The 26,419-nt window shown below is 33.4% G+C and overlaps 1 protein-coding gene across 9 annotated transcripts in view; it reads right to left on the reverse strand.

The window, feature by feature from the left end:
- The window catches only part of LOC126841027 (TLD domain-containing protein 2), a 115,639-nt gene that overhangs the window by 23,167 nt on the left and 66,053 nt on the right, over positions 1 to 26,419 (reverse strand). For 7 of the 9 annotated variants that reach the window (XM_050577217.1, XM_050577220.1, XM_050577219.1 and 4 more), the window contains 2 exons: positions 11,154 to 11,210; positions 10,788 to 10,894 (listed from right to left, as the gene is read on the reverse strand). In XM_050577217.1, the coding sequence (XP_050433174.1) occupies positions 10,788 to 10,894; positions 11,154 to 11,210 (164 nt within the window). Of the gene's footprint in view, positions 1 to 7,153; positions 7,290 to 10,787; positions 10,895 to 11,153; positions 11,211 to 26,419 lie in introns of those variants that run through there. The other 2 variants (XM_050577222.1, XM_050577225.1) reach the window with 2 other exon arrangements.

The raw sequence follows: 26,419 nt of genomic DNA on the forward strand, positions 1-26,419 counted from the left end.
GAGTGTATTGGACAAAATCAGAGGGGTTTTAGACTAAACTGTTTCCCAGTAGGTATCACTCTCATAAAACGACGATGTACCAATTAATTTCCTCAAAGACCAACCGACAGATGAAATAGTAAATGTAAAACTATAAAGCCACAACTGTTGCAGTAGATCATCTTTAACCGCACACTCGAATTTCGATACTTCTAAACAACATGATTTCATTGATTGCTTCTTATCAACCACAACATAACACAACGCGACACAGAAACGTTCCTGAACACGATATAGGATGAGAGGGGGGATTGTTAACTAACTGGACAAACGTAATTGTATCTATAGGTTTTTTCTTATTAAAAAATAATAAGAGAACGCCACCATGCATTTGTATGGTATAATAACATAAGTTGGCTTCCTTAATACAGCTCTTCCAAAAATTGTCTTACAGTAAAACCACTTATATCATATGAAATTTAAGAGCTTTATCTGTGTTGTCTCGACGAGTTTTTTTAATAACGCAATTCGTTTTTTATTTAAATAAAGGTTAAAAAGTTTTTTAAAAAATATATTAAGCACTTATTTTGGTTTTGATAATCAAATTATTATAAAAATCTCGTCGAGGTGACACAGATAAAGTTCTTAACTTTCAGATAATATAAGTCCTGTCAGACAATTTTTGGAAGATCTGAATCAAGAAAGCGGAGATAATTTTTTCTCAAGATTGTTTTTTTTTAATCTCTATGAATTCATTAATCGACTACCAAAAAATAGTCCTAATTATTTAACTAATAATTACACATCGCAGTTTAACCTTTAAGTTAAGATTTTGTAAAACTTTACTCCTTAAAAATGGGCGGAGTGGCGTCCTCTGGAAGTTGACAACTTATTTAAACTGAACGTGATGAAATAAATATAAATTTGTTTTTTAAATACTTGGGAATCGCATTCACGTTTGCCCAACGATTCATATAATATACTTTAATATGAAACTAAAAGGCCCTCGTAGAAAAAAATATATGTCTACTACACTGTCACATTATACCTACCGGGAAAACTTCAAGTGGAAACGACGAAAATTCTGCTTAACGACCGGCGACGTTTACACGGAAATCGATGAACCGATTATGATATTGTATGGTGTTTATACGAAACGAAATCGACGCGTTATGAACAAACACACACACACACACAGATGTCCTAAAAAAACACTTAACGTATAGGTGATAAATAATATTATCTAGAAATATGGACGAATCAGCAACACGTCATCGTCTCACGATGAGCACAATGAATGTCTGTATACAAGTTTTGACTGAGGCCAAAGAAACAGTACCTACTGTCATTTATTTTATTTTTTTTTTGCAGGAATACACACAGGGTGTCATCTACTCATTCGCCGATTTCGTTAGTTTAGGTTAGGTTCAAAATAATAAAGAGATAACAATTTTAAGGGTTGATGTAAAGTTCGGTGTTTTTTTAATTTGTTTTGTATTACCTACAGCAGGCAGCAGCTGCTGCTGTGATTGTATACTGTATTTTTTTCTTATAAATATGTGTTTTTGGATGGCCAATTTCCGCACGGGCGAAATTTAACATGTTTTACAGCTTAGCCAATAACGAAAGAGAGCCTGTGCATAGGCCCAACTAGAGAGTGCTAGGGGGACTTAGTACCCCCAGACTCAAAATAGCACCCCCAAAAATTCAAACCTTGATTTGTACGTTGCTATTATTATTATTTATAATATAATATACAGTTCAAAATCTAAAAACAGTTAAAATGGACTTGGGTATATATTTTTTCAATAAAAGAAAATTATCACTTTGAATTGCATTCGATAAACATTTATACTGTTATTTTTGTCAATGTCTATTTTTTTGTTTATTTTTAATAATACGTTTTAATTAATTTATAATTATATAGCTATTTTGTATTGTTGGAATACCCACTACACGGTATTCGGTCACGTTTGTCCGGAATAGGAGAACTATAGTAATGTGTATTGAACTGGAAACAACGAAATGTAGGTCAAATGCCCAGGTAGCATTTGGCTTTTGGAAGCGGAAAGGCTCTAATGAAATACCGTGTTGCCTACGTGTACGACAATGAATTATATATTCGCCGAAAGCTCAGCGTTAACGGTCGGCCACGTTACAATTGACTTTGTATTGATTTTTAATCATTCAACTGCTACCAATACACGCACATTTGAAAGTGCATAAGCTTTAGATAGTTTTAAGGGGAACGGAAAGCGCTATTTATTAAGGGGCGAAGGATAGGAGTAAGAAAAAACTATAAAAAAGCTTATACATTTATTTTTTAACAAAAATATATAAAATCGGCCTTTTAGCCCCCATACAAAATATGTTAAGCTATAAAAGAAAAAAATGTGTTGAAATCGGTCTGGTAGACAATTCAGAACGTGACTTCGCGTTTTAGTCTGGATTTATAAAAATTGACGCTTTCCGTTCCCCTTAAAACGGACACCTCCCCCCCGACACTTATTATTTTTGATTGCTAAGAATTGTCCTGCGTTTTATTAGATACATAATTAAGTAATCGTTTTACTATATACCGGGTGATTCTTTTAACGCACTACACATTAGTTTACTCTTATTGCAACTTTGTGATGTTTCTTTTTGAAAACATTTTTGTTTATGTTATAATACAATGTTAGAAAATATATTTTAATTTTTTGTATTTTCTAGAGCTTTTGAAACTTAACACTATTCTCCACCCTTCCTCCTGGCATACATTTTCAAATTAATTTAAGGGAAATCCTGTGTACGACGTTAAAACTATCACCCGGTATAGGTATGTAAAATGTGCTTTAGTCGTGTGTATGTAGTATCCGGCATAATAACAACAATAGTTTATAAGGGACGTTCAGGGACAAGCCAAAGTACAATACGGTCATATCTTATTATTATTACCTACATATACATATTCGAAATCCTAACGACGATCTTTTCTTTATTATTCAATATGGAAACAAGGCGAACGTCTATACGCGTTTGATAGCGGTGGCGGAACCGGAAGATAAAAAATTAAATAAAAATACCCGAGGAAGGACGTATACCATCGAATGAGAGACCTACTAGATAATGTAGCATTTTTTAAGTTTTAATGCGGGTAGCGTGGCGGTCAAACGCAATAAAAATTTTCAAAAAAAAAAAAACACTTAACACGTTGTATTCGACGAGTCGCCCCGAGATAATGGAGTTGGTGAGCACAAAACTCAACAAATGAAAAAAAGAACCTGAGAAAAAAATATAGGTCAATAAACACCATTAGAGCAATGTGTTATGTACACAGAAAAAAATACATATGTAGTTTAATTAAAATGATGGTTAATATACATATAGGGACACAATAAATTTCAAATTGGAGTAACTAAATAAATAGTTGGGCCAACCAAATGTTTAATTAAAGCAACTGTACAAAATAGTTGGGCCAACTATTTATTTAGTAATTCCAACTAGAAATTTATCGTGTCCCTATTTAAATATAATTTTAGTTAGACCAATTATGTATTATTTCCCTGGTATTATGTCGGTAGTATAACTCATTGAGATAGCTAAAAAATCAACACGGTATTTAATTATTATTATTATTATTTGACGGTGCGCATTTTTTTCATTTTCCTACTAAGTTTGTAGCATACCTAAAAATGGTTTAGTATAACCGTTAGCAATAATAACCATACAGTGCGACCATCAATGTTACAAAAATTATTCAAAGCTAAAAAAAATATAGCAAATTATTGGTGCTTATTCCGAAATTTTTAAGTCTCGACAGATAATGATGTATAAGTATCAAAATATATCAATTAAATAATTATCAATTTTGTACATATAACGAATAAAATTAAAGTTGAACTTTGTAATAAGAAGTTCTTTAATACAAATATATCTGTATAAAAATGACTACTGACCAGTGCCCACCTCTGAACACTATACACGCTTAGGCCTATGTCGACTATGAAAACTACAAAATCACTTCTTCAATTACCAATACTTATTTCAAATCACCTAAAGTCAAACTAGATACACGGAACGAGCTTAACAATTTAAAATACTTCCATTACTTCTTATACCCTATGAGTAATAATAATAATAATTATTATTATTGGTCCGTCTTGGAGTTTACCGTTTTTTTTATGCAAATTCACCGATGTCAATGTGAACACTGGCTGTAAACAATATATGAATGTGCTGTGCTATAATATAATGGGCTTACTCTTAGAAAAATAAAAATAAAACTACACTACGGTAAACAACAAAACGAGAGCCTTATCTATCTAGTTTCTACCTATACGGATACTTTTTATTAATATGCTCAAGGCAACGCGCGTTCCATAAATTCAAGTTCGGGGTAGTAATAAAAAAATAAAAAGGATTATGCCGTTTTTTTCCCGACACACCGTTGTCCAGTGATTTTCGACTGCGCAGGTCAAATGATTTTGAATTCATGTATGGAATCGAAATCACACAATATATTACACACAGCGTCGCCAAATCGCATTAAATCGTCATTTATTTATTTATCTGTTTTTTATCAACTCTTAGCGCGGCTTAACCTCGACCGGAATAGTAGACTCGACGCAAAAAGGTTTTACGACCGATCCGGGAATATCAGCTCTACACCGAAATCCAATATCCATTAAATTTATATATACAAAGATCCGGCAGGAGTGAAAGGATTAAGGTGCCGGGTACGGATAAAAACAAAAATCACGAACGCCTAAATCCTCGCAGAGCAACAAAAAAAAAAAGAATATGTTTTATAAACGTGATTTAAACGCTAATCGCCGGTTGAATTTTGAAGTAGGCTCGACTCGAGTCGTTATATAATATATAATATTATAATATTATGAAAAACACTTGTGCGCACACACTTTTAACGGTCACGTTTATATTATTACTTTTTTATTGCGTTGAAATTAATATATTCGAATGAACCACCAATTACCGTTAAATTGTAGTTTAATTATCTCTTGGATTCGAATTATAAGCCAAATTTTTTTCAGAGAGTAATTTTACTCAAGTGCCGCCCTTGATGAGCAAGCAAATACGTATAATAGTTTTTTCTATTTAATATTTTTATTGTGTTGGAGAAAAATAAAATGTTAATCGTAGTAAGACTAAGAGAGATAAGTATAAGTATACGGAGTAGTTAAGGTAAAGGTAGCCCGAAGAAGAAATGTACAAAAGTTAAAAACACATAAATATGTGGATAGAGTAGGGATAGGTGAAAAAAGTGAAGACAGTGAGTGTCCATTACTTGTTCGGGATAAGGCGAAGATAAAACAACAAAAAACTTTTACACCGTTAGGATGTAAGTGACTTATCGAGGATGAATTAGATTAATTAGAAGAAAGTATATGCATGTTGATGCAAGATCAGTAATGATATAGTTAAGAAAACTACTTACAAGTTCACCGCACAACCTATTTTTTTTTTTTGTATGTATACATAGAACCTAAAACGACAATGTAGCTTACATAATATATTATTAAAGAGGCGAGCAGCAAAATACTATAAAACTATTGTTTAACTACAATTAAACGTTCTACGCCTTGTTTTCCAAACGATAACTTATTAAAAATGTATGATTTTTTTACCGACAGCGATCGATTGCGAGGTCGTTTTTTTTTTTTTTTTTTGTAATATGAATTGCGAAAACTTTTATTATATATTTTAAGTCGTGTAACCGTCGAGTAAAAATCAATATGGTATTTCGCTTGCCCGAATAGAACACGATTACCGTTTTTTTTTTTGTGTAATCAGTGTATGTAAAAAAAACCCATAACATAGACCAGTATTTCGTTTTTATGACTATACCACAATCGAAGAATATTGAATCATAATTATTAAAAAACATGCAACATTGTCATCGTCGTATGCATTTAATATACAAATATACAAACACATATATATTTATATTTCAAGACTTAAACGGTATAATAACGTCATAGGGAGAGCAAGTACCATCACACACTTATGTTAAACGCTGATATTGTGTATTGCAGCTAATGCAAACCCGCCGGACGGCTACCGTTTAATTAATTTAATTGTTATTATTACTATTAATTTTTTCTATGTATAATCCGAAAATCTTAGAAATCGCCGGATAAGTGGATCGTACCGAAGAGAACAAAATCGTCCGGAGCCAACACGTTTCTCATCACCGTGTATATACATATTTATACCTCGCGCCTCCGGTGACAAAAACTGTTAATCAATATAATAGTATACACCGACAACAACAATTGGAAGGCCTAAAAAACAAAACAAAAAATACCAACACGTTTTTCTACGACGCCATCAGACACACGCACACACACACAATTTTAATAGAAAAAAAGTAATTGCAATAATGAAATACATACATTACATAAACATGTGTGTTAACTATTAGTTTTTTTTTCTATATTGTTATTCAAAGACCTTTCCGGCCGGGTTATATTAAAAATACCAACAACAACACTGCACATGACAATATTATCGTGACAGTTAAAACGATTGACAACAACGACATTTAGTGGTTAACGAACCGAAACGAAACTCATGTACATAATATTATGTGTCGTGTGCCAGAGAGAAATGAGTAGGGGGGCATCCCCTCGCTCTAAATTTCCTATTACACAGTAGTAGTAGTAGTAGTAATATATAAATATTGGTAAAAATTAATTACCATACCATATATTTTGTGATAACGGCCCGACGATGGTAAATAATAAACGGTTCGAACGGTTTAACCTTGAGCTCCCCCCGGCTCCTCTCGCGCACCATGGGCGTTCGGTTATCGTGGAAAATCAATATCCATCGAGGTCCGGACGGGTCGCTGGATTCGAAAATTGCCTCGTCTTAACACCCCGAGTCGGCCAAAATACCAAACAAAAGGACAATACAAAAATATATAATATGCAACTGTGTATCGAGTTGTGTACAAAGGCACAAGTGTAGTACTTATGCAAAACGGCGATATCTGTACACAGTATGTACAATATGTTTCAAAACGAGCTCTGACCGACTCGTTTGCAATTCCTACATGTACATTACATTGTCATCTTGTGATAACAAACTATATTACTAAACATAGCTACTATACTATAACACTCTACCACCTTTCTAAGCCAAGACGGGACGAGACACTATAGAAACGTACCTTTGGTGTGTCATAGTCGGTTTCCTGGGGGGCCGAATCGACCGAGCACGACTCCCTCTAGTCGGCGTTCATCATCCGAAGCGTCGACGTTTTTTTTTATCGGTACGAGTATAAGAAAAAAAAAAATAAATAAGAGTAGTTAAGAAAAAAAAAATGAGCCGACAAAACTACAGGAGGAAACTACGTTCCGGGGAGAAACGCAGCATTTTTATAAACATTCGAGCACAACCGAGGGATGGCTGATCGATCGGTTCACCTCGTCCGAAATTGGCCAACAGCTGATAGACCCTGCCGGGTGTCGACGGTGGCCGACCGGTGCCGAACCCGGCCGACCGGCGGGCGACGGAAGGACGTGCGAAAACGACCGTCCGACGGTAGATACATAAAGATAACACAACAACACCAGGCCGGGGAAAAAAGGGAAAATACAACTTGAATGTGTTTTTTTGTATTTTACACCGCACGAAAGGAAAAATCGTACAATTGATTATCTACGTACGATACGTCTGACCTACTAATTATAGACAAAAATATCAATAAAAATAAGTCGCGTGAAACCAGAAGTGTTCCGAATTGTAATTGGTATAAAGACAAACAATATTAAAAAAAAAATGTTTAAGACTATGTTGGTACACAACAAAGGGCACTAATAAGAAAAAGTGCACTTTGCAAAAAAAGCCGAATTAGGCCCTTTTTTTAAATAAGTGTCAACTGTCAATTGTAAAAACGATACTTAAACGGTGATTAAACTCATGTACGAATACGGTTGATTTATCGAAAGTCGGAAATCGAAAAAGTTTTCCCACCAACACACAGGCTCAAAAGTTTTTTTTTGTATGCCTTGGTTATACGCAACTAATAGTAACGGTTTAGTGTTATTTGTACACATGTCGTGTATTGTATAATTAATAACCGGAGCCACGCAGCTGATTTTTATTTATTTATTATTATTATTATTATTGTTATAACAAACGCCATATTAGCTCAAGTACAGTAATAAGATAATATTAAGAGATATTTTCACACATAAAATAAAATTAATACTAACTAAAACAACAACTTTAACACAATCACCAACCGATTAACAAATGATATACAGTTGCTAATAGTAATGAAAAAAGTCCAATCCGAATTCATTTCCCAACTTCAGAATCATCTCAAGGGAGTGATTTTGACCATAATTTTTTCAGTGGGAAATTTGGATCGAGATATTTTTGATAAGTTATTATTATTTAATTATTTTTTTATAGCCAATAAAGCACAAACATCTTGTTTGCATTCTTTCAAATTTTTTAATTTGACGAATAGAGAACGGGCACTATACTATTGATCCGTTTTCTAATATTGGGCCAACTAGAGAACAGAAAAAAACATTTAACAATGTACATCTTTAAGAGAAGATGTCTAGTGTTTTTTTTGCTTCAAAACAAATTTGATCAATATGAGTGGAAAACATTAGATTAAATTAAAATGTAGCGCACAGTCTTTACATTAAGCAGAAGATCGTCTCCAATTTTGCAACCAAAATTGATTATATTTTTCGTTCAATAAAATCAAATTTTTAAACAATCAGAAACATTTAGACTTAATTTATTAGCTTACTGCCATTTCAGAAGTCTGTTAAACTTATCTCGAAGAGTAGAACAATCCATTGTAATTTGTATTGAATGTAATAGAGTTTCAAGTCATCTGCAAAAAGTTTGCGGATGACCTTACTTGTAATAGGGAAATCTAAATATAAGTTTCACCTAAGTACACGTCTACTTGGTAACACTACACCGCACATACAAGACGTGTGCTTAGATCGCCTTATGCAATTTTTTACAAATAATAGACACAGACAAATATACCGGCTTAGCATTGAAATTTATAGATGTTGAGCGTTCCTGATTTTTCCTACGGATTTTTATGATGTAGATTGCTTGACGCTTCGCTTGGACAATTGAACGTTATACAATAGTTTTCAATTAAGGGAAAAAACAATTTACTAATAAAATGTAACGCGAACCACGTTGAGCAAGGAAGAGAAACACGAAATTACTTATTTTTTAGACGACTAAAATATAAAAAAAACATAAATTCCGCGTAATAATTATAATATTCATATACGGCCAACGGCTATTTCTCGCAAACAAGATTACCTAGTCAAGTGATTTATTTACAGTTTATACTAGCTCCGTTTCGCTCACTTCCTGGTGTAAACAACACCCATTAATTGCTATAAGTGCAATAAGATGCAAACGAATTATCTGTTTAACATAATATTATTTATCCGACGTGCGGAAAATAATATTATTCGTCGCGTTTCATAATAATGATAAGAACAACAACAACAGTAATGTCTCTCAATTAATTAACATTCATAAACGAGAATAAGGCTTACAAATTACATTAGTAACATTATGACAATGTAGACACAAGCTCCAAGCGCACACTCCACTTTGTCATAACAAAAGCGAGATTATTTTTTTTCCTCTCACACATACACAAACACTTTATTCTCACCCGCTCCCCCCTCCTGTCTAAGTCTTTCCCCAAGCCAAAAACGCATTCCAAAACCAAACCCTAAGCACCGTTTACAAGTTGTTCGCATAATGTAATTACTTCCACCGCGAACGTGTTGATCGATAGTATGTTTCGTTTAAAATATAAAAGCTAAAACAAAAACCGTATAAAGTTTGTTTGGAAAACTCGATCGCCGAGTTCATCGGTTTCCTTAGATCGAGTAACGGTTTTCTTTAATCCACAAAACTCATTCCAAAGGACCGCCGAAAAAGAGATAACGATTGGAAACTATACAGACACTCTCCTCCCCAACACGAGGAGGGGCACGACCATTTCGATAAAGTTGCCGGTTAGCTTTCTTTGAATATTATTCCCGTATAAGAGTTTTTATGTGTATATATATATTACAAATGTATATAAAAAACGCCTGGCCATAAATCACCGAGGTTATTCAATTAACTCTAAAGGGTTTGGGGTTCGACAGGTCGTCCGGGGTAACGGTCAATTAACGTTTTGCTGACCTCCGGAATCCGCCGGCGAAAAAGGGACGATATCGCATATAATAATATATTAATCCGTGTATTTTATTAAAATATTATAGTCAACGGTAGCCGCTCTAAACAGTTATATCAGTGCAAAACGCGTAGTTTTCAGTACTTGAGAGTTGAGGGGATTGAAAGCGGACGGATTTTTAAGGAGTTTCATATAGGCAATTTTTAAGATGAAAAAAGAGGTTCGTTTCAATAAATATTATAATGGCCTGACAAAATAAAACCTATTTAAGATAGTCCAATCTCAATTCTGTAAAAAAAATTCTAGTTCTTAGTTATGTAGAAAAGTTATTTTCATAAAAAAAATTCCGTTTATTGTATTTAAGCAAATTAAATTTTAAAAAAATGTTTAATTTAAAAAAACAATTTTTTTTACATAAAAAAAGCAAAAATTGTGTCTTACTATATAACCTAATAAATTAGCCAATGAACTCATACCGCTTTACAGAATTAAAAAAAAAGTCAATATTTTGTCAGGCTTTTTGGTCTTAAAGGTAAAAAAAAAAAATCAGACCGCTGTCAATCCTCATAACGACAAAATTTGTAATTAGAAAAATCATCAAATATAAACATCTAACCTCTGTTGAGTTTGTCGACGCTCTCGAATCTGCCCTCGACTTTGCTGCGCAGAGAATCCAAATCGAATGGCGACGTGAGTCCATGGTCCACGCTGCGACTCTTCCCTCTGGAAATATACAAAGCACATAATAAGTCGTTACTTCCTAGAATGACGCTGATAATGCAGTGTTGTACCGTTTCGTTTTTCGTTTTTATAACATTATATTATACATATTATGAGAAATGAGAATATCATCACAGGGTGTTCAATGGTATTTAAGCTTGCTAAAACCCGGCTATGGGTTCTAACTGTAAAAGTTACCAACTAACTCGTTGAACACCCTGTACAATAAATACGGATAATAATATGCGTGGTGTTGCCTTACCTTTTGTACGGAATACGTTCACTTGTGGTGCCGGCGAAATCTGAATTTCTTCGTGAACTAATAAAACAAACAAAAAACAAGCAATATAACTAACTACAAAACAAATACAACAAAAAATAACTAATAAAATAATAACGATGATATGACTAAACAAAAATATACTTCAAATAAAATAAAAAAATATCAATTATAAAATGACATACGCGCCACTGTTAGATGTATACATGCACTACACGGTATACAATCGTTATACCGACAGTTGCATACCTACTATAATCACTATATTATACTCTACAGCTATTAATATGATACTACTTATGTACAAGACAATCAGCAATTAATTACTATATACGCTTTTGTCGATATAATTAATGTACAACGACAAACGGAGGTGTGTGCTGTAACATAGTGCAAAATATACATCATGGTCGAATACAGTCTGTCTATAGCGAGTACACGGTGTATTATTATAATACAGGGTGGTTATTTTATCGTGAACCACTCAATATCTCATAGGGTTTTTATAAAAAATTAAATTTTTATTTTTCATAGTGTTTTTATACAATGTGATCTCAATGTTTCACAATTTTTTTTTTTACTCCCCCCCTTCCAACTGAAGTTATTGAAGTCTCAAGTTTAGGGAGAGAAGGAGGAGTGTAGTATTATTTTATCTGCGCGCACTTCCCCTCCCGTCCTAACTTTAAAACTCTTAGAACTTTAAAAATAGTTGTTCAAAACTGGTTATCGATCAGTCAAAATGTTAAGTACATTATTCTCAATTAAACAAAATAAATGAAATGTATGCATTACGTTTACTATTTAAGTTTCAAAAGTTCTATAAAAAGAACTAATTTGGAAGGGTGGTAGGAACATACAAATGCGTGAAAAATTGAGATCACATGTACTCGTGTTTTAACATTATGAAATAAAAAAATGTGATTTCTTATTACACCCTATAAGATATTGAGTGGTTCACGATGATCACCCTGTATATTCTGCACTGTGATTTAAAGAATTTGTACAAAACATAAAAGCAGACGGCTACATCATCGCGTAAGCGCCTATACAGTATAGTAATGTATTATAACTGTTGTCGGGACTCCCATGATGAATCAGCTGACAACATTTCCACATGTACTAATAAACGGTAATATTATGTGCGTTTCGTATAGTTCAGTAGGTCATACGCGCGGTAAGTTGTAAGTATTAGTGGGTCACAAGTGTTTGGGAACTTTCAAAGAAACCGTCAAGTACACACACACACACACAGCTCTTAATAAATGATGTAACGAGAACGCATTGTTTTGATTTTGTTTCGAAGAAAAAGTGTACACTATAGTCGGTATAATAATAATATTATATTGCACGATAAATTAAATTTAAAAAAAACAAGGATTGACATCACAACATGTAAACACGCCTGACAATGTTTTTATTCTCGTTGTTGCGCTTTGGTAAAAAAAAAACTAATAATTTGTTGTAAGAAAATTGCCTATCTCTAACCCCTTAAAAGATTTAGACTTTCAACCTCGTTCAGTGACGGTTTATTTGCCATGAGATTAATATTTTCTAGTGATTTTTTTTTTTATCAATCTAGCCGCACTAACGCAGAGATAATATTGTTTTTGTTTACATTAGGCATCAATCTAAGAATATTATTGTCGTACTATCTGCGCTGACGGTGTTTTCATCACTAATTGACTTTTCAACGAACGGAAACGTGTTTTGATTTTCAAATATTTGTTCAGTTTGTATTAAAAAGAGAAAAAAAATATGTCACTACTAGTTTTTCAAACAATTGTCCATTATGACAATGGCTAATAATATCTCTGTATGGGTAGTATTTACTTACTATAATAATATGTAACGACAAATATTATAATTTCATTTTTGTGTTAACATAAAAAGCGCTTTATAGTCGCTATAAAAAATGTATTCTTAACGTACTGAGAAAAAAAATTGTTTTTTTTACCGTATACTAACAATTTAATGTAATGTTATGTTCGTCTCGGGTCGTTGGGTAGAAAATATTAACTATTTGCATAATACTAATATGTATACATATAAATTAACTAAAAACGATTTCCTATTGTCTGATATATATGTTTTTTTATAATATCAGACTTCGCCGAATCGGTACTGTCCAATTACGAAAAGGAAAAATAAATATGTATTGCGCTAAAAAATATACTATTATTTTATTTATTCATTAAATACTTTGTTAATTGGATTCTCATTTACTACTTCATTTTAGGTATACGTGCACATTTCTGTACATTTTGTATTGGCCAGCTTTCACTGGGCACACGTCGCTTGGTAAAAAAGCGTACCTATATTGGCCGTTGTCAATAATCGATACCCCTCCCATCCCTTAGCCTTAAGTGACGACTAAATATTTTCGATGATAATTTGTACAAATTTCGCAATTGATTATTCGCATGCGAACACACAGAGTTTAATAAGTTGCAGTTATTGCGCGTTACGCGTCGACCGTTGTAAAAAACAAATATTGTCTAGCTATTTTTTTTTTTTTAATTAGTACCTATAGCTAGCTGCTAATAACGACTACGCCGTACGCCGTGCACACGCCGACACGCTACATTACATCAGTGTGCACACAATGCTTTATTTTTATTTTCATTGTTTTAGCGCGATGACAGCTTTCTCCTCTTTCTTTCCGGCCGCCCGTCTGTCTGTCTGTACGTATGTATATATGTAAGGCTCTGCGTATTCTATTTGGTTGTATCTCTCTCTCTCTCTCTGCGTGCGCTCGAGGGAGAAAATTATTTCCAATGGGAGAGGGGGAGGGTAAAAAAAAAATAATCGTCGGCCGTTAAATTGAAAGCCGCCGAACAAGAAGTGACTATGGCGCCGTTGTACGTGAGAGCTTATGGTAATGATAACGATGATTTTGGCGCTGCGAAATACCCAAAACAGATTTCGTCTAAGGCCCACTATATACGTACAGGGCAGTGCAAAACATTCATTGTTGTACGGTGGCGGGTGCGAAAAATGTGTATGACGAGACACGGGTGGAATAAATTATGAACGTACACCGCCGCGCCGAGTGAATTTATCGTCGTTTTAATGGTTCCGGATTTTCCTAGTCTTTCTATACATATATATATATATATATATGTATAAATTAAATTTAAAATCGCTCCGTGGAAATTAGACGGTCGCCGCCGACCCGTTTTTGAGATTATAAAATACCAGCCGGCAGCATCCCTTCGCGCATAATCGCTATTTCAATATTATTATGACCTCTCTCTCTATATATATATATATATAACATTTAGTAAAATGTTGCCATGCTCAAGAATTATTCAAATGTCACGAGCGAAAAACAACAACAGTTAATTGCACGTGCTACCTACCCTTCTGCCCGACGGATTCGTCAGAAGGGCGGTGAAAACGTTAAAACTTAAAACTACACCTATGTGTTGGAATAAAGCGTTAAGATATAGGCACACAAGACAAATATGTATCGTTCAAATATGTAACACAAGTATCGTTTAAGTCACTGGAAATTTACAAATAGTTTTTTACGCAGATAAGACAACGTATGAAGTGTGACGCCCCCTAGATCCGTTTTCTCCATATATTGCCTATATTATGCCCCTTAAAAAATAGACGTTTTCGTTACCCTTATAGTAGTGCAAACAAGTACTTATTATATAATTATTTATGTCCTCCAACATTTTAAATCTCTGGCTTCAAAATGTGTACACAGTATATACAGGAGGCTATATAGATAATTTGCATAACTCGATTTCGCCCCACCCTTAAAAATTGCACTTATGACACCATCTGAGCACTATGCTATCGCTATTGGCTAGTGTCGAATGGAGCACAAATATATAGGTTTTTTGCAAGTTTGCAATTTATATTATCAGTAATACTTTGTGGGAAGTTTAAACGGTTTTTTTTTTTTACAACACGTTGTTAACTATGTTATTATATTCTAAGAAAATGTTAATCGCATTCAGCTGGGCTAATGGCTATAGTAATTTAGGCGGCTGATGGATTCTCGTTAAAAGGTATAAGGACGACTGTTGGCATCAAACAAAAGAACCCCTTTCCTAAGAACAAAGAAATGTACTTATACATAAATACAGAATACTGTATACTGTGTAGACAATAGTTTCAGGACAGGACGTCTATACCGGTAAACAGTCCGCCGTGGATGTATGTGGTTATAAAAAGGTCGTTGTACTTCAATTATTTTTACTAGTAAATATTAGTATAGTAATTTGATAATGCATTCTTATCATACAGTTACATACAACAAATAATAATAATTATCCCATCGATCGTTTAACTCACCATTAATCTCACCGTTTTTAAAAGGGTCTTTTGAGTAAAATGTATAATAAATTGTTGTTTGAACCGTATTATATTATATAATATATTAGAGCGGGTAAATGAGGTTTTATTTTTTTGTACTTGCTGCGACTTTGGTACCCCGCCGAACAGTGCTATAATATAACTCTACTAACGAGTTGGCTAAGGAAGTGAAAACCGGCGACTACAGGGTGGTACACGGAAGTTGCGTTATAGGTAAACGGTTCGGTAATAACTATATTTAATCCATACCGAATGTACACAGAAACAATGGCGTGGTTATAATATTATTAATATGGCAGACAGCTACGACGTTTACTCTCCTCCATTGTGTTTGAGGACAATGTATTATTATTATCACTGTTTGGCGTTTATATTCGTCCCTTGGTGCTGCTGCTCTTGCGGTAAGTACACCCGACCAAATCGACCATTAATTATCATCAATCTAATATTTTCAAAAAGTAAGTAAATCTGTCGAATTCGCCTATCGTTTACAAATTTATACAATCGGTCGTTAGCGATTTGGTCGCCGACGTTTGTGTGTATTTTTTTTTTTTAATTTTAACGCGCACAAAAACGGACCTGGCAAATGAGTATTGTGTAATAGGCGAAACGTTCAAGTGGAAATCGGAGACGGGAAGATGAGAGAGAGCTAGTTAGCTGGCGGCTATAGTAATTTTCCAGAAGTGTTCCCAGAGCATTTATCTTGCTTAACGCGACAGCGCAGGTGAAGGACAGGAGAGGGAGGAGGAGGTCGAAGGATAAACGCGATTATTTCGAATTCGCCAAGAACAGTATTAAGCTTTCCCGCGAGGCTAAAACCCCGTGTAGTTGTCTCGTCGTATAATCTGGTCGCGGTATTAACCAGACATACCGCACCCCAGCCCGCAGCTGCCTAGGTATCTACTTATATTATATCGTACACATTAAAGTCAAATTCCCGAAACGATTTTTAACAGCCGAGATAAACCGTCACCGACCCAGTGTACTCATAATAATAAAAAAAAGTCTGTATACAAATATATGTGCAAATACAAAATTAAAAAAAAAAAATACAGCTAAATATGAGTTTGATTATATTTTTAGTTTTTAGTTCAAAATGTTGTTTTTTTAATGCTACTTTGTCAGTCCTAGGACCTGTTTTACTTCTTATCCTATGTATTGGCGTAGCTAGATGGAGCCTTACAGGGAGATAAATAGGTCTTCACAAGTGTCGGAAGCTCCATAAAAACTAACGGCGTTTCTGTGGCTTTCCAGTTATTCTGACAGTTAATTGTAAATATTTTTACGCCCCTGAATATTATGATTGTAATAACTTTTAAGTGATTAAGCAAATCGCTGTACAAAGTTATCACACGCACAAGGACTGTTCTACCACCGAATGAATCTGATTGATAAAAATTGGTTGATGTTATATTGTTATCGTTAAAACATATTATTGCTACTCGATATTTTTTTAACTATTGTTGTGTGTAATTAGAAGAGTAACTAAGTTAAACAAAGGGCTATAAAAAAATTACCTTAGTTGCGAAACAACTTGCTCGTTTTTTAACAGACAAACTTAACATGCATCAATTTAGACTGAATAAAAATCTATAGATTTTTTTTTAAACCCACTCGAGACCACAATATTATTGCATACCTCTGTCTACGTATACAGTGTAATAATATTATCGAAATATATATTATCATAATCAACATTACCTAAAAGCACGACGCCATTGTTCGACTATTGTCCTATCAAAATATCGACGCACTGTGGTCAATTTAATTGAAGCGAATTATTATTACTATTAAATTTTCTCTATGATAAAAAAATTACCCCGACCGGAAGTTTTATAACAGAATTGCTATTATGATGATGATGATAATAATGACTGAGTACTTGTATATATGTAATATTATTATGGACATTTTGCTGACTAACCCAACCGAATGTTACGACGGGAGAAACCATTTGTGTGCGCCCGAGAGAGAGATGAAAAAAACACATTTTATAATAAAAAGAAAGCCAATCAGATATTTTTGTCTTTGAACTTCCAACGGCTGGCACAGCTATAACTGTACATAATAGTGTACCGTCGTTATTGTCTTTTGTCGGCCGCACAGATTTCATGAACGCCGGCAAAGAAGACATGATTATTAAGATGAAATCAAATTGCGCAACAAAATGTTAAACACGGTTATACATATACATGTATATCCATCCTGTTCACAGAGTTATTAGTGTAACAACAGTATGCAATATCCCACACAATATTGCATCCGGACGCAGCAAACGGTTTACTGGACACGAACGTCGAATAAGCTCTATAAAAAACCCGTGTAGCATATTAGAATTGAAATTTGAATTCGAAAAGAAAGAAAAACCAACAACATTATAATAAGATAATAAACGTACAGGCGGGATTTTTTTCCTCTTAATCTTATAGGCGCGATTGTCAATTATATATATATACATTATTTTATTTGGTTGTCATCAAATTGTTTCCCGTGCAAAACCAATCAGACGGATCCGTAGGAATGACCGGGCCAATTCGGATGAGGTTAATGCGCCCATTAGATCGGATAACATAATATCACATTATACAATGGTATAAGTCTACTACGTTTGCCGGTAGATTCACGGTGTATTGTGTCGGAACGAGACACAAAATCTATCCGAGAACAATATCTTCTCATTTGGACACGGTCAATGTACATGTAGGTATAAATATATGTATATATTGAACATAGATATACACTTCTCTGGGCTCGCAGTGATTTGGTCGTATATAAACCGAATTATATTACTTTTGTACTAAAATGACGAATTACCGATCGACTATTTCCCCGGTGACAGCCCTGGCCGGTGTTTGGCCTCTTCGGAAAATGGAAAGGACAAAATTAGATAAGATGTATCGATAGATTTTATAAAAAGTAAACACACACATACTTCAACGATATCCTGATCCAAAATGGCACCAAACCAGACCTTTGACCACTACTGATGACAATGAGATTGTACCATAGAGTAATAATATAAGGCTGTACAGATATTTCAAATGTCAAACGACCTATACATCAACGTTAGCCCAAGACTATAAATTTTAATTCATTATTTATATATATATATATATATATATTATCATCTTTTCGCGGGTGTCATCGACACGTCGCCGGTTGTACAAAAAATATTAAATGACTCTATTTCGGAGGACGAGGCCGTCGAATTGGCAATGTCAAGGATGACGGCTGTATCAATATCAATTCTCCAAGGAGTGTTGCTATAGTGTTGCAATACACATACACATAGAAAATATATAGACAAGATCTAGAACAAAGGTTTGGTCGACAATTTACCACCACAGCTCGTTCAGACGGCCACTCGACATTTGATGACTTCAAAGGTTTTAAAATTTTTAAACGTAAGTCGTTTAACAAAAAATGATACCTACACTTGTTTCTTGTCCACTCGAATTACAAGTGCAAACCCGAGACAAGAGATGAACACTCTGCTTAGGGCGCACACCTTATCTACCTTTATGTTAACTGATTTACATTTACCTGTGGTTACACTAATATTATATGGAATATATAACACACACAATTAGTTGATTCCAATGCGAAAGCATCGTTGATTGGTACTTGAAATATTATGCTAACACTATGAACTGATAAAATGATTTAATAATTATTATACTATAGTTTCAAATGATTTTAAAGAAAACATTTTAGCAACCAAACGTTTTAAAAACGTTAGATTTTTATGACGACGATATAATTAAAATACAATTCAACGAAAAACATTATTAAAGAGTTAAAAACAATTTTGAAAACATTTTTTTTCGCTTCACTTACGCAGTTAGCGGTGCAACGAGAACAATATAATAATATAAAATAAAATATATTATAAAGAATATTGTACAGCCAATATTATCAGGGACAATGGCAATGTAATTATACAGGGACCTTGAACTTGATATAATTTACACAACATTATACAATAGTAGTAGTAGTAGTAGTTGTTGTAGTAATAATAATAATAATAATAATGATAGTATAGTAATAGTAGCAATAGCTGTTGTAGTACTTATAGCAATAAAGCGAATATTGTAAGAACATAAAGACGACGGCCGTTTAAAGTCTAACATTATACTTTCATTGACTGTGGTGAATCACATGGTGTGTTGAGAATCATTACATATACAATATTTATTGGCCAAAGAAAAAAAGTGATAGTAACACATGTAAAAAAAAATAGCATGATTAAAAGGTAGCCCAGATTCCACGTTACAGCTTATCAGTTACTTTTGCCAACAGTAATTTTAATTAAAATAGTTATTACAATAATTATATACACGAGGAAAATACATAGTTGGGCCTACTAAAATTAGTTATTCCAAGATTAAATTTCCTAAATTAACTTAATTTTAGTTGGTCCGACTATATATTGTTTTGATTGTATATTTATATACATACATACATACATATATATATATATATATATATAAATAATATTTTAAGCTGTCTTTTCACGTTTGGCTAAAAGGCTAAAAAAATGAAATAATTTTGTTACCTGGTTTTTATATTGTCCCAATCCGTGAGTTGTTTAAAAACCACAATAAAAGGGTCATTTTATTTAAGTATCAGGTTAATATATTAGCTTTCAATAGTATTAACAAAAAATGTAATGAAATATCGTGTATTCATTTTGTGATTACTGATTAACGATTACGGCAGGAGTTATTGATGGGAAAATGAAAATTAGTACAAATATTATGCCGTTTAATCATCGAACAACAATATTATAATAATAATAATAACCGACTAAGTTGTTAATTTATGACAATTATACAAAATACATTATTATGGATAAGTTGAATATCGTGTGGTAAAATAAAAGACAATGTATGTATGTTTTTGATTAAATGTAATATCTTATAGTAGCTATTTCTCAAGCACATGCGTGTCTCGCTTCAATCGGTGAGCCTAATTGATGTACTTGTATTTTAACTTTTGATTAATTGTATTATAATACATTTATTATAATAAATTAGCTCCACTCTCGAACACAATATTATACCTTCTAATGACTGTTGTGTGCGTCATTTGGTTTGATCGAATCAAGTCAGAACGCACAGAAGTGTTATTGTAAAATATTTTATATATAAATATAAATTAGCAATAATTAATCTTAACGATATAAAGAGTGCAATTTTTTACAGCGAGCACGTTGTGTGTGTGTGTTTTATGTGTGATTCGCGTGTCCGGGTGTTATTATTAATGTGTTAATGGGTATATACCTACATACAAATATATGTACATATTTTTACTACTTGTCTTTGAACGCAAAATAATAACACAGACCGTCAAAATGTCCCTAGGGCCAGTGTATCGTTATAATTAATACATTTATTATTATTACTATTACTACACTAATAACTTACACAAGTAGTAGGTACTCAAATTGTTTGTTGTTGTTGTATCAATTAATTTTAACAGTTCCCAAGGGGTCCGGCGCGACGCTTACCTTTTCAGAATTTATGCAACTCGGTTATTACACATATTTTCCGTCTATCGCAAACCGATTCAGTATAATAATAATAATAATTGTTATTATTATTATTGTTACTGAACGGTAACAGTATTGTTTAAGCGTGTTCGACACATTAAGTCTGTACGGCCACCGACGACAACTTCCACCTTTTTTTTTCGTCAATTAATCAAAACGCAATATTTTATTTGGCAAACGCCTCTGGTTTTCTGAGCTTATAACAATTATTCAATAAAGCTATTATCACAATTTAGAGCGCTGGTCCTTAATGTAAATCCCGACCTGTGACGCGAAAAGATCCAAAAGATGTTCAGTAAATTATACTCGGGAGGCACTGTGGTTGTCCCCTCCCAGGTACAAGCACAAAAGAGTTAAAAGCAGAAGGGTCACTTTCAATGTAAACTAAAAGGTAACGGACATTTTGTGACGGACTATTTAGTATTACATGTTACACAAATAACAATAATGTATAGATATACGTTATAAAATTATAGTGGTGTAGCCTTAAGGATATGACCGCGGCGTTTTTGTGTGATATGTATCTTCCCCGTGTTAATTTGTACCAATGTCCGGAGCCTGGGTACAAGTTTCGACCAAAGTACCTAAACACATGCTATCTAATAAGAAGCGTTGCAGCTTTAATACATATACGCTCTAAATTAGAGTAATTAATTCGTTTAAAATTCTTGTCATGAGATCAACGATTCTTAAATGAAACCAAAAATACAACAACATGTATGGCGAGTCGGGTGCCAACGGACAATTAGAGATCTTTAATTATTATTCAGCTGGTGGTCGTGCGATTGGTCTGTTAAGTTTATCGTTTTTTTGTGCATAAAGCCGAATCACAAAAATATACATCGTACTGGTGTAAAATCGAAATGACCGTTGAAAATATATTTTCCTTCGTGTTGTCGTCGAATTTCTCGCCATTATAGTCAAGGCCGAGACGAATAACACAACAGCATGTAAGACGGACGGTATAACATATATATTTAACTTTATAAGCGCGATTCGAAGTAAAACCAAATGGGTTAAGGTTGATTTGGACTATACGGCGGCGGCCACCGGCCGGACATACTCGCGGCATATTTTAACTTTCATTGTTGCCATTAGTCAGATCTAGATAATAATACCTTTATAATATTATCATAAAATACCTTATTAAAATGCAATTTCTAACGCACATATACGCATATACGTGTATGTATATAGGCCGAAGCATAATTAACGAGCGATAACTATATTAGATATATATTTATATAAGTCAACAAGTGCTGCGGCCGATAACGTGGGGTGTGTCCTGTACACATTTTTATCGGATAGCCTATGGGTCCGTTCGACTGTTACAGTAACGGTCGAAGGCAAAACCCGTAGAAACACTCAAATATCGACAGTACACAATATAGTAATGAATACCTAAGTTTTGGCCTAACTCGAAGTTCGGTTAGTTTATACAAATGAATAAAGCATAAAACATTAGAATCCTTTTAGACCAATGACGTTTACCTTTTTAGTCTTGTCACCCACCATTAGTTCTATATAAGGGGGGGTGAAGCAGTGTTTAATAGTCTTAGTTGCTATTGTCTTCAATTTGTACTAAATTCGTTTAAACATAAACTACACTTCAATTATTATTGAAGCCAAAATTAATAAGAAAAAAGTTTAAGTAGATATATCTACTTGTCAAATGATGTTTAGGCAAATTTTTATATTAGCAGTGAGAAAATATTTTCGATTGGAATTATTTTCAATATTTGTACATGGGAAAATATTTTCTTAAAAATAACGTGAAAACTTTCGACACGTTCGAAATCTACATTTAAACTTTTTTTTTATTAAATTTAGCCGGTATGTATTATTAGTGTAGCCGTGCATAGATCGTGTCGACACACTGATTTTAGATAATACGATAGCAACTTATTTGGTTCTAACGGTAGAAAATTAGCATGTATTATGTGTACATTACAAAACGATAGGTAAACCCACCATCTGTCTTCTGATGAAAATTTCGAAGGTCGAAAAAAAAAAAGGACATACAGGAAACGTTCAAATCGGGCCGGTTTACACACGAGAAATGTGTATGGGGTCACAGACAATTTTATTACTTAAACAACGACGCGATTAAGGACCACATTGGGGTCAATACATCACCTTAACCTCGAGCCGACGCACGCGGACCAGATTAGATCACAAAAAAATCCTTGAAGTCTAAATATATAAACGCCTGCTATAATATTATACACTACTTTTTTGGCTATGGACCCGAACCAAGGCTGGTGGCAACAGAAATATTATGTGTGGTTTCAATTCATCGTCCAGAGACGTTTCCTGATCAACGCGTGAATAACGATATATATATTTGTATACACATTTAAATAATACAATAATAACATTAAAACATAATATCTGTTTTAATTTTATTGAAATTATTGTTATGCATCCGGATTGACCTTCTTGGGTTTTTTTGTTTGTCGAGAAACAGACGGCAACGCAATAGTACCCAAACACTATAATATTATAACATTAAATATATTTAATAAGAAAAAAAAAATTAGAATGGCTAAATAGTAAACATATACACATTTCGAGAACTGTCCATGTCCAAAAGTACCGAGTAAAATAATGAGCGATTATGAAAGTTTCTGTGATAGATTGCAGTTCTTCTTCATGTCTCCTTATGAGACATATTTCTTAGGAAATGCGCTTGTTCGTGTGTACAAAATTAAAGATAGAAACATTATCTAAATGTAAACATGGTGGCGATTTTTGTTTAAAAAAAATTAGGGCAATTAAATTATAAACCATTGAAAAATCGTAAAACCAACTCATATCATTGTGGGTAAATTTTTAATAATTTCATAAAAAATCACCCAATTCAATATTTAGATAAATTATAACCGATGTACTTTTGCGCTAATAAGGTTTAGAAAATTATTACAAGGCAAATGTGTTCAACCAAGTCTAATGTGTGCCTTCTCCGAGACGACATACCTAAAAAAATGGAAAATATCACGTTCGTTTTGTAATTCGAAAACAAAATAAATCAATTTTTCAATACCGTGATAAATGTACAAACAATAATTATTGTCATAGTGCGTGCAATATTTGTTTTTTTACTCCACGTTCTATAATTAGTCTGGGTAAACACAATAATATTTTCCATTAGTATTTGTTAAATAATTATAGCTACACACTCTACACGGTCTGCGCCAATATGGTAATTTGTAAATGCTCTATAATATCTCATAGAAACAACAACACTATTTGTAAAAAAAAAACAAACACAAGGACTTTAGGTTGTATACTCCTACGGGTTAAAAAAATAAGGATAACATTAAATTAATAACGAAAAAATAATAAACCGTAGGAAAAAAAAAACAGCCATCGGTCGGGTTCATAGAACCCAGCGGCATGATGACCCAATAATAAAAAAATATTATATTTATTAAAGTAAAAAACATACCTAAGGCAGGTCTACCAACCGTAGTCCGTGGGCACCGATGTGGCCGACCTAGAAAGCTCAACGCGGCAACTGCACAGTCAAAGACGAAAACCGTCAGATAAAAATATAATGTTGTTGTTTAACATAACAAAAATGTCAACAATTTTATTTGTACATATTATAATCATTTATTAACATTACAAATAACGCACAGTATACCTGGCAGTTACCTACAACAAAAGTCGTATATTAACATTTCAATTTTATATATATATTTTTTTTACTTGATATAAATTATATCCAAAGACCTACTCGAAAAACCCGTTCGTTATCTCTAAGATAAAAATCATATTCAACCGAGTAAATTTTTGAATGTCAATACGATTGTCCGTAAACGAACACCTGCCGTGTGTTTACAATACAAGTTGCACTTATTTCCGTTTGATAAAAACCGAGAACTATACAATTTGCTAACGATTAAAAGTCAAAACTATTTTAAAAACATTTTACCAATGTGTAGGAAAACAAATATAAGTATTCATTCAGTGTTTTCCATTTTTTATTTATCGGAGTTGCTTATTTTTTATTATGAGATGTGACTAAATGTGACTTTATTAAGCAAAATATGTAAATTTTAAAAAATGGAGTTACACCACTTTTACAATAAACGACCCATATAATTTCTGTGTTGTCATTCAATATTGAGCTACTTTTATTTTAGCACACATCACACCAGGGTGTGGAAATTGATAAATGCGATAACATAATTTCGCGGTAGGTTTTTACATGTAATCCGATATTTGTTTAAGAAATCGCTTTTTTTCCCATCATTGACGTTTCACTCTAGATAAATTATTATTCTGTAATTCCGCCGACCAAGTTCAATGATTTTTTTAGAAAATAGACTAGATAATAATGTAATGTTACGGGCTAAATATTATTATTATACTTTCACGGCACTCACGGTGTATTATCGGATACTTTTGACAAATCACCGGTGCGTTTCCAATGGAATAAATACAGTAAATCGATGGTGAAGCATATTGTATTTTTTCCTACCGAAACGCATTTTTTTTTTTACAGTTGAATGTATGCAAACAAACTCATCGTCGTGTTGATGTCGCTGTGGCTTGATTCACATGGATTAACCGAGCACTCACTAGAGCGGTTCCATCATGACCTAACCGTGTTGTGCAATACACCTGGGATTTCCCTAATTTGCATAATACACAGTACAGAAAACAAAAATGCCTTCAGACAAAACCGCAGTAAGTACTATTTTAGGTTTTAAGGAAAACAGCGATTTAAACAAATAAACACTCGTTGACGTTATTCGCAATATTAATTGAGACAAATTATTTACAGCCGTTGATGTTGCCAGAAGATTTGTTATTCATGCGTCGACAATATTGTGGTGAAATTTGCGAAAATTAAAATTATAATTATTTGGGAATTTTATTCGAAATCATTGGTTTTTTTTTTTTTTAATATAATGCCTAGTTTTTGGTTTGTTTTCTGTAAATTAAAAAAAACCAACAAAACGAACGGGCCGAATGACCACTCTCTGCTGGCCACCCAGCGATGTACAATTTATGATAACTGCATACGGTCGAATAATTTAATAGGAAAGCCAAACACTGAACACAATGATCTCGTTTGTCTGTGTGTGTGATCGGAATCGCTCGAATAGTTTGAACGTTGGCGCCAAAAAAAAAATAAATAAATAAGAATAAGTAGGTGACGACGGTCCGCAGTTAAAGAGTGGGCGTGGTCACTATCAATAACTGCCACTGGGTCAGGTTAGATTTCGCGATAACCTCGGTGGTAAATTGTTAACTTTTATTTAAAGGTTTTTTGGGGTTTTTTTTGCCCTTTAATGATAAAAAATTTAACAAAAGTACTGTACTTAACCGCGTTAAACTAGGACACACGTTCGCGGTT

Source organism: Adelges cooleyi, unplaced genomic scaffold (genome assembly GCF_023614345.1).
Source record: "Adelges cooleyi isolate 19-005CV unplaced genomic scaffold, UGA_ACOO_1.1 ACOO_flye_CR_arks_rails_tigmint_CR_PRNA_376, whole genome shotgun sequence".
NCBI lineage: Eukaryota > Metazoa > Arthropoda > Insecta > Hemiptera > Adelgidae > Adelges > Adelges cooleyi.